Here is a 14,711-nt window from a genome sequence, read left to right as displayed (position 1 = left end):
AGAGAAGGTAAACAACTGAAAAGCCCATAACTAAAGAAAAATGTTCGTTTTTTTTTTCAATTTAACGGATTTATGCACACATTTCAACAACTGGTTAATGTGCGAAGTATGGGGTGTGACCACCTCTGGCAGCAATATAGACCTGACAAACCACGGGACATGCTGTGAATGATGTCATCAATCTCATGTTGAGCAATAACGCCCATTCCTCCTGCAGCGCTGCTCGCAAGTCTTGGAGAGTGGTTGATGAATGCTGATGTTTCCCTACTGCACCCAGATGTGCTCTAAGGGATTCAAATCGGAAGAACGACCAGGCTACGTCATGCTTGCAATATGTTCCGTTCCCAAGAAAACATCAGCCACGCGTGCTGTATGAGGTCGAGCATTATCGTCCAGCAGAATGGGAGGTCTGGGCCCATAGTACCTCGCCTGCCGTTGTGGCCGAGCGGTTCTAGGTGCTTCAGTCTGGAACCGCGCGACCGCTACGGTCGCAGGTTCGAATCCTGCCTCGGGCATGGATGTTTGTGATGTCTTCAGGTTAATTAGGTTTAAGTAGTTCTAAGTTCTAGGGGACTGATGACCTCAGATGTTAAGTCCCATAGTGCTCAGAGCCATTTGAACCATAGTACCTCGCAACAACAGCACATGAGGACCCAAGATCTCGTCACGATACCTGACAGTAATTAAACCACGCCGATTTAACCGTCGAGTATCATGAAGAGGTGTTAGAGTGGTCAACATAATTCCTGCTCACACCATTCTCAATATCAGTCTCTTTCCACAATGGTAGGGTCCCGAAATCGTGTTCCACGTTCCCTTCGGATGCAAATCCGCCGAGAATTGCTCTCCAGCCCAAATCGGAACTCATCTGTGTAAAGACTATTGGCCCACCATTCGACTGTCCATGTGGCATGTTGACGGCTCCAATCTAGACGTTGCCTTCTGTGGAGACGCGTCAGAGGTACACATACAGAAGGTATGAGACAGTAAAGGCTACTCTGCTGAAGCCTTCTGTACACCGTCTGCCTCGCTACAAGAAGTCCAGTTGATGCTGCGAGGTCAGATGGCAGTTGCCGTGCAGTACTAAGCCGTTACTGTCGTGCCCTCGCAGCCAAATAACGGTTCTCTCTTTCACCTGGTCGGCCCCGCCCTTGTCTTCGGGATACGGTTTCGATCTCTCTAAACTGTCACCACGTCTGGAAAACAACAGAACCATTCACATTCAGCCATCAGGCCACATCACTTTGCGACTATCCTGCTTCCATTCTTCCCATGACCCCCCTCCTCCACAGAGAGCCGGGTAGGCTCTTCCCTGTGCCATACTGCACCGTCTGTGACTGTGCCAAGCGACTGTGAAAATGGGACTACCCGGCAATGGTTCAGCCATAAGTGCCACAAAGCCTGTCCTCTTCTGTAACTGTTGTATATTCCTTCGTCTACTACAGTGTTCCGATCGATCCCTGATGCAGCTGCAGATCCAGGGTCCTCTTCAGGGGGGGGGGGGGGGGGGGGGGGAATGTTGTTATTGGCTCTCCCTCCCACCGTTGTAATTGTTGTCGCATTCACTTTTAACGTGCACAGGTGCCCATGATTTTAATTTCAAAAATCGATGCAGTAAATGTCCAAGAGCAATGTAATAAATCATACAGCACGTGATATATGAACTCTCAAAGTTTTTCTACAATGTTTATACATTTTCTGTATATTTACCCTCCGTCACAAGGCACACATCTATCGGATAGCCAATTCTGCCCATATCCACCCAGCATACAGCAGTTAGTAGTAAGAGCAGCTGCCGCGATGCGGTGTCACAAGTCTTCGAGGGCCTGTGGTAGAGATGTAACAGAGAGGTCACAGTTCGTAGTGATAAGGCGGTAAATCGTAGAGTAGAACTGAACTGATATCTGGCGTTCCGCAAGGTAGTGTCATAGGCCCACTGCTGTTCCTGATTTACATAAATGATCTAGGTGATAATCTGAGCAGCCCCATTAGATTGATTGCAGATGATGCTGTAATTTACCGTCTAGTAAAATCATCAGACGATCAATTCCAATTACAAAATGATATAGAGAGAATTTCTGCATGGTGCGAAAAGTGGCAATTGGCACTAAGCAGAGAGAAGTGCGAGGTCGTCCACATGGGTACTAAAAGAAATCCGATAAATTTAGGGTATACGATAAATAGCACAAATCTAAGGGCTGTCAAATCGACTAAATACCTAGGAATTACAATTACGAGCAACTTAAATTGGAAAGACCACATTGTGGGGAAGGCGAAACAAAGACTGCGCTTTGTTGGCAGAACACTTAGAAGATGCGACAAACCCACTAAAGTGACAGCCTACATTACACTTGTCCGTCCTCGGCTGGAATACTGCTGCACGGTGTGGGATCCTTACCAAGTAGGATTGACGGAGGGCCGGCCGAAGTGGCCGTGCGGTTAAAGGCGCTGCAGTCTGGAACCGCAAGACCGCTACGGTCGCAGGTTCGAATCCTGCCCCGGGCATGGATGTTTGTGATGTCCTTAGGTTAGTTAGGTTTAACTAGTTCTAAGTTCTAGGGGACTAATAACCTCAGCAGTTGAGTCCCATAGCGCTCAGAGCCATTTGAACCATTTTTTTGATTGACGGAGGACATCGAAAAACTACAAAAAAGTGCAGCTCGTTTCGTGTTATAGTGCAATAGGGGTGAGAGTGTCACTGGTGTGATACGCGAGTTGGGGTGACAGTCAATGAAACAAAGGCGGTTTTCTTTGCGGCGAGATCTATTTACGAAATTTCAATCACCAACTTTCTCTTCCGAATGCGAAAATATTTTGTTGACACCCACCTGCGTAGGGAGAAATGATCATCATAATAAAATAAGAGAAATCAGAGCTCGAACGGAAAGATTTAGGTGTTCCTTTTTCCCACGCGCCATTCGAGAGTGGAATGATAGAGTAGTAGTATGAAAATGGTTCGATGAACCCTCTGCCAGGCACTTAAGTGTGAATTTCATAGAAACTATGTAGATGTAGAATCCAAGACAAACAATTGCAAGGCGTCAAGTTTGGAGACTGCGGTAGCCACTCGAATAGAGCCACGTCGTTGGTCGCAGCACGCTCTATCCAGGTATATGGCGACGCCTCGTTCAGGCAATCCCGTACACATTGTGGAAATACGGAGGGCCGCCATCTTGTTGAAGGATGAAATCCTACTATCACTTTCACGTTGTGGCATGAGCCACAACTGTAGCATCTCGACATAGGTGATACAATAGGCAGTGATTTCAGCTAAAAAGAAAGGTCCGTAGACTGTCTTGTTGGGCACAATGCAGACGACATTAACTTTCTCTGAATCCTGGACGTGTTCGACAATAGTATGTGGAGCCTCTACCCCTATACTCCTTAGTTTCATCAGCTGATCTTTCCCGAAATATGAAAAGTGAGTCTTCACTCAAGATTAATTTGGTTGCGAACTCGTCATTTTCGAGATGGTTCTGCTTATTAATGCAGAACATCAGACAGCACAATATGCCGTCATGGCTTACAACTTGCAGGAGCTGTAATTTGTAGGCTTCAATCTGATTCGCATTGTTGGCTGAGGAATGTTCAATTCTGCGCTACTCAATAGATAGACTTTGTGGGATTTCGCAGCTCACGTCCCTCACATGGTCCATTGTATGTTCTGACACGTCCAGTCAGTCCGAATGTTTTGCACTGCACAAACAGCCATCTTCCTCGAATTTCTTGTATCATTTCACTGTCTTGTTGTAAACTAGTGGTGTCTTGTGAATCTTACCGTGGAGAGCTCTTTGCACACTCACTGACGACTGGTAAGTGACAAATTCTAGCATTAAAAAAAATGCTCTCTCCTTTGCTCGCCGCCATTTCCGGCACCACATTATAAAAAATACATTAAAGAATTTGTCTTGCGCTATCTGTGTAATTTGTTTGTTGTGTTATGTTTAGCTATTCACCTATACCGATTTTTCAAGATGTGTCATGGACTTTATAATTTCCTTGTATATAAAATTATATAATGCAATAATTTGTTAGATAGTACTTAGTACATAGTCAACACAATTTCTAAAGAAACTAATCTCACGGAAAAATATAACCCAAAAAAACGTTCATCCAAAATATTGAAATTTACATGTGCCATGGGATTGATTTCAGAGCTGTACCAGCAACAAACCCCAACAAATTTACAGTGTTACAGCTTACAAGAAATTCGCTGAGGTGACAGAAGTCATGGGATACTTCCCAATATTGAGTTGGACCTCATTTTGCTCGGCGTAGTGCAGCAGCTTGACGTAACATGGACTCAACAAGTCATTGAAGTCCCCTGCAGAAATACTGAGCCATCCTGTCTCTATAATCTCCCCCGCCGGAGGTTCGAGTCCTCCCTCTGGCACGGGTGCGTGTGTGTCGTCCTTAACGTAAGTTTGTTTAAGTTAGATTAAGTTGTGTGTAAGCTTAGGGACCGATGATCTCAGCAGTATGGTCCCATAAGGCCTTATCACAAATTTCCAATTTTACCACGATAATCGTCCATAATTGCGAAAGTGTTACTGGTGCAGGATTTTGTGCACGAACCGACCTCCGATTATGTCCCATAAATGTTCGATGGGAGTCACGTCGGGGGATCCGTGTGGCCAAATCATTCGCTCGAAATGTCCAGAATGTTCCTCCAACCAATCTTGAATAACTGTGGCCCAATGACACGGCGCAAAGTCATCAACAAAAATTCCACGTTGTTTGAGAACGTGCAGTCCCGCAGTCCACGAATGCCTGCAAATGGTCTCAAAGTAGTCGAACATAACCATGTCCTGTCAATGATCGTTTCATTTGGATCCCAGGCCCCAGTCCGTTCCATGTAAACACAGCCCACATCATTATGGAGCCACCATCAGCTTGCGCAGTGCATTGTTGACAACCTGGGTCCATGGTTTCGTGGGATCTGCACCATACTCGAACCCATCCATCAGCTCTTACGCCGGCCGAAGTGGCCGTGCGGTTAAAGGCGCTGCAGTCTGGAACCGCAGGACCGCTACGGTCGCAGGTTCGAATCCTGCCTCGGGCATGGATGTTTGTGATGTCCTTAGGTTAGTTAGGTTTAACTAGTTCTAAGTTCTAGGGGACTAATGACCTCAGCAGTTGAGTCCCATAGTGCTCAGAGCCATCAGCTCTTACGAACTGAAATCGGGACTCATAGAAGCAGTCCACGGTTTTCCAGTCTCCTAGGAGCCTACTGATATGGTCAGGAACGGAGGAGGGGCGGTGCAGGCGACGTCGAGCTGTTAGCAAGGCACTCGCCTCGGTCGTCTTCCGCCATAGCCCATTAACGCCAAATTTCGCCGCACTACCAGAAAGGATACGCTCGTCGTACGTCTCGCATTGATTTCTCCCGCTATTTCACGTCGTGTTGCTTATCTGTTGGCACTGACAACTCTGCGAAAACGCCGCTGCTCTCGATCGTTAAATGATGGCCGTCAGCCACTGCGTTGTTCGTGGTGAGAAGTAATGTCTGAAATGTGGTATTCTCGGCACTCTCTTCACACTTTGAATCGCGTAATATTGAATTCCCTAACGATTTCCGAAATGGAATGTCCCATGCGTCTTATCTCCAACTGCCATTCTACGTTCAAATTGTGTTAGTTCGTATCGTGCGGCCATAATGAAGACGTAAAGCTTTTCACATGAAACACCTGACTACAAATGACAGCTCCACCACTACACTGCCCTTTTATACCTTGTGTATGCCATACTACTGCCAACGATAGGCGTGCATATCACTAAAAGTTTTGTCACCTCGGTGTAAACTCGAAGTGTGCACCAACCATTATCTACTATGGTAACGATCAGAGATTTGCAAATTATACTTTCACTAGTGTGTAAAATTTACATTTAATGAGGAAAATACTATTTCCTTCTGCCTATAATAGGGAAAGTCGGTCTTTATATTTTTCGCAGTAGAGTATCGTTTCCTTTCTATCTTGCCTTACTCAGCTTCCTGTGGCTTTCCGGATCTACTTGTAGCATCAAGAAGTGTGTCAGATTTGTTGCCGATAGCAGTACAGCCAGACAGTATGTGCCTTCATCTGGCTAACGTTCTTTGTAGGTGGTCAGACAGCAAGTCTGGCCACGTAATATTTTGATTATATTTACACTAAATATTACATGAAACTTACACGTTTTCGTGCCTCGTCACAAAATCGCTTCTTACACAACCAAGAAACAAAAGGGAAGTCTGTCCAATCCTTAGTCAAAAGGAACAGAGATTACAATTACATTCGCAGATCACATTACTTTATATAGTCTTTGTGCTTTTTCTGAGATAATATTTATTTCATTACGACGTCAGTTTTGTTATATTTGCGAAGTTCTTCAGTATTATTTTTTCACGTTATGTGGCGTACCGCCACAGACTTTACTTTGTTAGTGACGAAGCGGCACAAGCAGAGGTGATCTGGTGGCTCCGTAAATAAAATCACACATTCTACAATGACGGTGTCAATGAGAAATGTATTCTCCCGCAGGGTGACTGACAGATGTAAATATGTAGACGCGAAGACTAAAGATGTGTAATGTTCATAATTTGTTTTGTTTAAAGGGCTTTTAAAAGTCTTAACATAAAAAATTTCGAGGTTTATGGTAGAGACAATTTCATCTTTTCAGACCTGTACATTTTCTTGTCTTCTGGAATAGCACCAAAGGAACTAGTGATTTCAATTTCGCGACGGATTTACTACCGTAAACAGTGTGCCATTTCGTCACATAGTGAAGCATTGCAGGAGAGGTTTGAAATATCGTATATCACAGTGACGCACAATAGCAGGCAAACAACTGGAAAAGAGCTATTTTATAGAATCCATACCATTTTCGAGACTCCTCTCTGAATGTTGGTTGAGAAATTTGTTCCTTAATAGTCGTAAAATTTTCATTGTGGAGGGGGCAGGGGTTGTCGTGATGTCTCCATCGATGCACCCTTGGATACGCAACGGCCCTGGTAGACGTTAGATTTGCCAATCCCTTTAGATATCTGTTAACATCTACATCTACATTTACACTCCACAAGCCACCCAACGGTGTGTGGCGGAGGGCACTTTACGTGCCACTGTCATTACCTCCCTTTCCTGTTCCAGTCAGGTATGGTTCGCGGGAAGAACGACTGCCTGAAAGCCTCCGTCCGCGCTCGAATCTCTCTAATTTTTACATTCGTGATCTCCTCGGGAGGTGTAAGTAGGGGGAAGCCATATATTCGATACCTCATCCAGAAACGCACCGTCTCGAAACTTGGACAGCAAGCTACACAGCGATGCAGAGCGCCTCTCTTGCAGAGTCTGCCACTTGAGTTTGCTAAACATCTCCATAGCCCTATCACGCTTACCAAATAACCCTGTGACGAAATGCGCCGCTCTCCTTTGGATCTTCTCTATCTCCTCTGTCAACCTGACCTGGTACGGATCCCATACTGATGAGCAATACTCAAGTATAGGTCGAATGAGTGTTTTGTAAGCCACCTCCTTTGTTGATGGGCTACATTTTCTAAGGAATCTCCCAATGAATCTCAATCTGGCACCGCCTTACCAACAATTAATTTTATATGATCATTTCACTTCAAATCGTTCCGTACGCATACTCCCAGATATTTTACAGAAGTAACTGCTACCAGTGTTTGTTCCGCTATCATATAATCATACAATAAAGGAGCCTTCTTTCTATGTATTCGCAATACATTATATTTGTCTACGTTAAGGGTCAGTTGCCACTCCCTGCGCACCAAGTGCCTATCCGCTGCAGATCTTCCTGCACTTCGCCGCAATTTTCTGATGCTGCGACCTCTCTGTAAACTACAGCATCATTCGCGAAAAGCCGCATGGAACTTCCGACACTATCTACTAGGTCATTTATATATATTGTGAAAAGCAATGGTGCCATAACACTCCCCTGTGGCACGTCAGAGGTTACTTTAACGTCTGTAGACGTCTCTCCATTGAGAACAACATGCTGTGTTCTGTTTGCTAAAAACTCTTCAATCCAGCCACACAGCTGGCCTGATTTCCGTAGGCTCTTACTTTATCAGGCGACAGTGCGGAACTGTATCGAACGCCTTCCGGAAGTCAAGAAAAATAGCATCTACCTGGGAGCCTATATCTAATATTTTCCGTGTCTCATGAACAAATAAAGCGAGTTGGGTCTCACACGATCGCTGTTTCCGGAATCCACGTTGATTCCTACAGCGTAGATTCTGGGTTTCCAGAAATGGCATGATACGCGAGCAAAAAACATGTTCTAAAATTCTACAACAGATCGATGTCAGAGATATAGGTCTATAGTTTTGCGCATCCGCTCGACGACCCTTCTTGAAAACTGGAATTACCTGTGCTCTTTTCCAGTCATTTGGAACCTTCTGTTCCTCTAGAGACTTGCGGTACACGGCTGTTAGAAGGGGGCAAGTTCTTTCGCGTACTCTGTGTGTAATCGAATTGGTATCCCGTCAGGTCCAGTGGACTTTCCTCTATTGAGTGATTCCAGTTGCTTTTCTATTCCTTGGTCACTTATTTCGATGTCAGCCATTTTTTCGTTTGTGCGAGGATTTAGAGAAGGAACTGCAATGCGGTCTCCCTCTGTGAAACAGCTTTGGAAAAAGGTGTTTAGTATTTCAGCTTTACGCGTGTCATCCCCTGTTTCAATGCCATCATCATCCCAGAGTGTCTGGATATGCTGTTTCGAGACACTTATTGATTTAACGTAAGACCATAACTTCTTAATATTTTCTGTCAAGTCGGTACATAGAATTTTACTTTCGAATTCACTGAACGCTTCACGCATAGCCCTCCTTACGCTAACTTTGACATCGTTTAGCTTCTGTTTGTCTGCGAGGTTTTGGCTGCGTTTAAACTTGCAGTGAAGCTCTCTTTGCTTTCGCAGTAGTTTCCTAACCCTTGTTGTTGAACTACGGTGGGTTTTTCCCGTCCCTCACAGTTTTACTCGGCACGTACATGTCTGAAACGCATTTTACGATTGCCTTGAACTTTTTCCATAAACACTCAACATTGTCAGTGTCGGAACAGAAATTTTCGTTTTGATCTGTTAGGTAGTCTGAAATCTGCCTCGTATTACTCTTGCTAAACAGATAAACCTTCCTCCCTTTTTTTATATTCCTATTTACTTCCATATTCAGGCAGTGTTCATCAACCGCAGATTTCTCTGGCTGACCCAACCTCATGTGACGTTCGTGTTCGTCGCATCTGTCTTTAACCGTACCACACGTCTGGCCAGTATAAGACTTCCCACAGTGGCACTGGATTTTATATATTCCTGGTCTACTCAGGCCGAGGTTGTCTTTAACAGAGCCCAGTATTGATTGCACCCGTGCTGGGGGCTGGAAAATACATTTAATCCGGTATTTCTTGAAAATTCTGCCCATCTTAAAAGACACGCCACTGACATACGATAGAAAAACCAACCCCGTGGTGTTCTGTGCTTTTTCAGGGTGTTCTTGAGGTTTGGAGCGTGCTGGTCCTCTCTGAATGTTGGTTGAAAAATTTGTAACCTAATAGCCGTAAAAAGATTTACCTAGGTAGTAAAATTTTCATTGTGGAGGGGCGAGGGTTGTCGTGATGACTCCATCGATGCACCCTTGGATACGCAACGGCCCTGGTAGACGTTAGATTTGCCTATCGCTCTAGATATACCGGGTGATCAAAAAGTCAGTATAAATTTGAAAACTTAATAAACCACGGAATAATGTAGATAGAGAGGTAAAAATTGACACACATGCTTGAAATGATATGGAGTTTTATTAGAACAAAAAAAAAAGTATTGCTAGACGCGTGAAAGATCTCTTGCGCGCGTCGTTTCGTGGTGGTCGTGTGCTCAGCCGCCACTTTCGTAATGTTTGGCCTCCCATGTCCCCAGACCTCAGTCCGTGCGATTATTGGCTTTGGGGTTACCTGAAGTCGCAAATGTATCGTGATCGACCGACATCTCTAGGGGTGCTGAAAGACAACACCCGACGCCAGTGCCTCACCATAACTCCGGACAAGCTTTATAGTGCTGTTCACAACATTATTCCTCAACTACAGCAGTTGTTGAGGAATGATGTTGGACATACTGAGCGTTTCCTGTAAAGAACATCATCTTTGCTTTGTCTAACTTTGTTATGCTAATTATTGCTATTCTGATCAGATGAAGCGCCATGTGTCGGACATTTTTTGAACGTTTGTAATTTTTTTTTTTGTTCTAATAAAACCCCATGTCATACCAAGCATGTGTGTCAATTTGTACCTTTCTATCTACATTATTCCGTGATTTATTCAGTTTTCAAATCTATACTGACTTTTTGATCACCCGGTATGTTGAGTGTCCACTTACGCTCTATCTCTCAATCTTGCGCTTGTACTTACTGTAGCGATGTTCTGTCGAACAGGAGACTGCGGAGGAGCGCGTGTGCAGTGGGGGTCGGCGCAAAAAGCCCTTCCAGATTCCGCGCAGCGCCCTGCTGCAGGACGAGGACGAGCCAGACGTGAAGCGGTCCGGCCCGCTGGTCCCCGCCGCACCAACCGTCCCAACCGGTATCGTCCTCAAACGCCAGAAGTCGTGCATAATCGAGGAGCACGTGGGCCGCGCCTCGCAGAACATGAACCCCGCCGTCTTCCTGCTGCCCACGCTCTTCCTGTTCCCGGCCTGGGCCAGCATCTTCTGCATCATCCTCGAGCTGTGCATCCACATGTGGGCGCACCGCAAGAACTGGGAGCGCAGTGAGCTCGTGGGAGCGGGCACCAGCCCACTGCCCGCACTCTACCGCTCGCCGCTCAACACCATCACCTCGGAGTTCTGCGCCTACTGCCAGTCGGATAAGCTTATGGCCACCATAGGCAAGCTGCAGGACGAGCGCAAGACCAGACTCGACAACAGGAAACTCAGATACTGCGCCTACGTCGAGCGGATGAGTGTCGTCACATAGCGAGCACGCCTCCTCTTGAGAGTCTGAAGCCACTTCAGTTACATTATGCACTCCACCAATACCTGTGTGGTTTCGAACTGCTATCTCTTTCGATACATTATCTTTTGCATCACAACTGGTATATCGTATTTGAAATGTTTTTCTGGATATTTTTTGTTGCAATCCAGCTACGTATTTCTAAAGAAAAAATGTTTCTAACCACTGCTACTTTATTTTGTTGGCAATAAAGGAATCTTTTTTTCTTAGTTCATAGATTAAGTTCACGACTACAAAGCCTCAATAATGTGAAATATCACAGTAAAATTGTTTATTTCTTCCGTTCATTGTTAATTGCTGTGTTGTCCTGCGAAGCTGTACTCAACATCACCATCACCTACCTGAAGAACAATCTGTAATTGTTTGTAGGAATGTCCTGCTTTGCAGTTTCCAGATGTTGCAGATATGTCATGTTGTCATATATTTACTGAAGTAAGCTGCCCAGTAGAGTGTACTCTGTTTTGTTATTTTACCAGACCGAAGACGGCCATGTGCCTGATGCCAGTCCAGCAATGAAATAGAATAAAGACTATACACTCTATGGGGCGGTTATTTTATATAAATGTCAGATTTTTACTTGATTATTTTTATGCTACTTAATTCATTTCTTTAACTTCCACAACATTATGCATTCTTTTCTACACAGGAACTGAGGGCTTACTGAAAAGCGCGTCAGTATATATTAGCATTGCTTGCATAGGGCAGTATATCGATTTAAGTGAACTTAATTTGTGTACTGCTTGCCTTATATGATATAGTGGTGCTGTTTGGCATTCTTTGGACATATTCGTAATTAAAGATCGTTAATGTTTGTTAAAACAGTGGATTGAAAAAAAAAACTGAACAGTAGTTTTTTCCTCCTCTGGATAATATGGTACGAAAGATAAGCTACATTTTGGGTCAAGGGAAAAGTTAAGGTAATTAGAGTTTTAATAAAAGTATATAACTTTACCTACTATGTAAGAATAACTCTAAATAGATGGTACTTGATGCTAATGTCACATAACTCTTTCTATCGCTGACATCTTCACTGGTAAGGAAGGAATATTGTTTCCGTAAAATAAATTTAGGCTGAATTAATTGATAGTTTCTGCTGAGTACAATTCAGTGGTTACAAGAACAGCACAAATTAAGTCAAATTAATATCTGCATGTTCTTATTCCACTACTGAAGTCACAGAATCATTTTATTATCTATAGAGGTAAGTAAAATTTATGACTAATATGAAGTGATCTACTTTTTAGTGCCTTTTGTAAAAGATAACCTGTATTTTACCTACTCTCCTGAGATCTTGCACATATAACTATCCAAAGTTATTTTATTAAAAAGCAGAGGAGAACCTTCTGGAGTTTAGTCTACAACTTAAGTACAATTTATAATATTTTATATGATTCTTAAAGTTTATATATGATGCCAAATACAAAATCTGTATTTTTAAAACGTGTCCACTTTGTTTTGCATAAAATGTTGCTATTATAAGAACGTTGTTGTTGTGCAGTTACTGAAAAGATAAAGAAATATAAAAACTGTTATTTAATAAAAGTATATATCGAAATGTTTTAACAAGTAGATGTTTTCTATTTCAGATTACTAATATAATGGATATGGTTTAAATGAAGTTAAATTTTGTAGTATTTGTAATAACAACAAAGGAGAAGTGGGAATTTGCAATAGTATTTGGATTTATAGTGGATAATAAAATTGACATTTTGTATATTTCCATGTTCTAGTTTTGCCTTGCTATATAGTCTGTCCCAAAAGAATGCAGAGCTGGAGTTTACATTGACTGGGGTATGCCAGGAACTGTTCTAGTTATGTTCCATACAAATAGAATTGGTCTCTATTACAGAAATATGTTATTCCCTATTTGTCATGTCAAGACTGTAAGGAAAGTCCATATGTGGTGACAATATTAAGCATGTACTACAACAGTCATTAGACTCATTGCCCCCTTTTTTAAGTTTCAGGAATAGTCAGAGTTAAGTATTTCTGTGTTTGTTGTAAGAGTATAGCTCAGCTGGCATTGTAATATACTGTTATATGCTGCTGTAAGAGTCTGCTTGATCCCAAATCCTATTTTTCATGATTCATTGAATAACTCAAATACAACCATCTAAATGTCAAAACTGTTTACACTTGCTCATGACTCATTTCATATGCTGTAAGTAAACAGTGCACTCATCATTATAAGATATGTAATGATATGAAATACTTCCCTTCTTTCAGAAGAAGAAGATAATCAGAATCAATTAAAAAAGCAAGCAAAATGGAAACACAGTGAGGTTGGTGATATGGGCTTAGTTACATTATTCTTAAAAACTCTGAGTGAGATGTGGTACATAAAACAGAAGTTCTCAAAAATCACCCACTTTCTTCATATTCCCTCCAAAGTCGGGCACAATATTAATGCAGTTGATAAACTATTCTTCCTTATAGATCAGTCAGAAGATATTTATCATAATTTTTGTTGGCCAGTTCTACTTTACTCTTGACAAATGTTCAAGAAGTTCCTCACTGGCCTCTAGACACACATTTCTTGTCCGATTATGAATTGTCAGATGCCCCTGGAAGTTGTCGAATAATTTATAGACTTCCATGTGACACTGATGACTTTTGCATACACTAGGAGTGTCTTCTGCACTAAGCAATTACTTTAAGTGGCTCCACATATTGTAACCCAAAGGATTAATGTTAAGAGTTATATGCAGTCCATGGAACTGGTTCCCCCCTACCTATCAATCTGTCTTGATAGATGTCACCCAGTGCATCTCAAACAACATGACTAAAATGCACTGTAGTCGCAGCTTGGAAAACAGCCAGTGGACAAAATATGGAAACACCAGAAGCATAACACATCACCATGTGTAATATTGCGTAGCAAACATGTTCACATTCAAAATGGCTTGTAGCCATCATGGAATAGATAAATACAGATCATGTTTGGTTTTCAGTGGTATATTATACCATTCTGCCTGCAATATAGTGGCAAGTTCAGATAATGATGGTGAAGGTGGACAATGGTAACACACTGTTCTCACCAATGCATAGTGCAAGACTCAATAATATTGAGCTCTGATGACTGTCAGATGGTCAAGGCAGATGCGATAATTCACCCATGTTCTCACGAAACCAGTTATAGGCAATGTGAGCTGTGTGAACAGGGGCCTTGCCGTTTTGGAACACAGAATCGCCAATGGGGAACACACATTGTACCGCAGGAAGGACCTGATCAGCCACACTGGTCGTATAATCCTCAGCAGTAATGCTACCTTGCAGAGTAGCCATAGAGCACATGGAACATATGGCTTCCAAATCATCACCAAACCTCTGTCATATTTCACTCTTGGAATGTAAATTAGACCATAAATTGGAAACAGTGTGCAACAAGATTCATCTGACCAAATGACTTCCTTCTATTTCTCCACAGCGCAGGTTTCTTGGCTTAGGCACCACGTTTTCCTGTTATGGGCGAATAGTTTTGAAATTCCAGCTATCACTGAAATTCCTAGCTAATGGAGCTTCCTTTGTGTCGTTTTGGTGCTTACAAGTCCGCAGGTGCGGCTTCCAGTTGTTGCCCTGTATGTAATATCAATCACAGACACAATGCCTCTTGAAACCCTAAAAAACTTCGCCTACCTGGGTTATGGACACACTGACCCTACGAGGACCAACAACCCGCCCACGTCGAGTTCACTTTGTTCTGACATAATGAACTTGCAGTTAC

The 14,711-nt window shown here is 43.0% G+C and overlaps 1 protein-coding gene across 1 annotated transcript in view; it reads left to right on the top strand.

Annotated features, from left to right (window-relative positions):
* Positions 1-11,884, top strand: part of LOC124783885 — a 200,901-nt gene extending 189,017 nt beyond the window's left edge. Inside the window, exon 4 of the mRNA XM_047254056.1 lies at positions 10,415-11,884. Within this exon, the coding sequence (XP_047110012.1) occupies positions 10,415-10,951 (537 nt within the window). The 3' untranslated portion in view covers positions 10,952-11,884. The remainder of the gene's footprint in view (positions 1-10,414) is intronic.
* Positions 11,885-14,711: the final 2,827 nt, after the last annotated feature.

This window comes from Schistocerca piceifrons, chromosome 1, assembly GCF_021461385.2.
Source record: "Schistocerca piceifrons isolate TAMUIC-IGC-003096 chromosome 1, iqSchPice1.1, whole genome shotgun sequence".
In the NCBI taxonomy this organism is placed as follows: domain Eukaryota; kingdom Metazoa; phylum Arthropoda; class Insecta; order Orthoptera; family Acrididae; genus Schistocerca; species Schistocerca piceifrons.
Note: the sequence above shows the minus strand (reverse complement) of the source record. Positions and strands in the feature narration are given on the sequence as shown.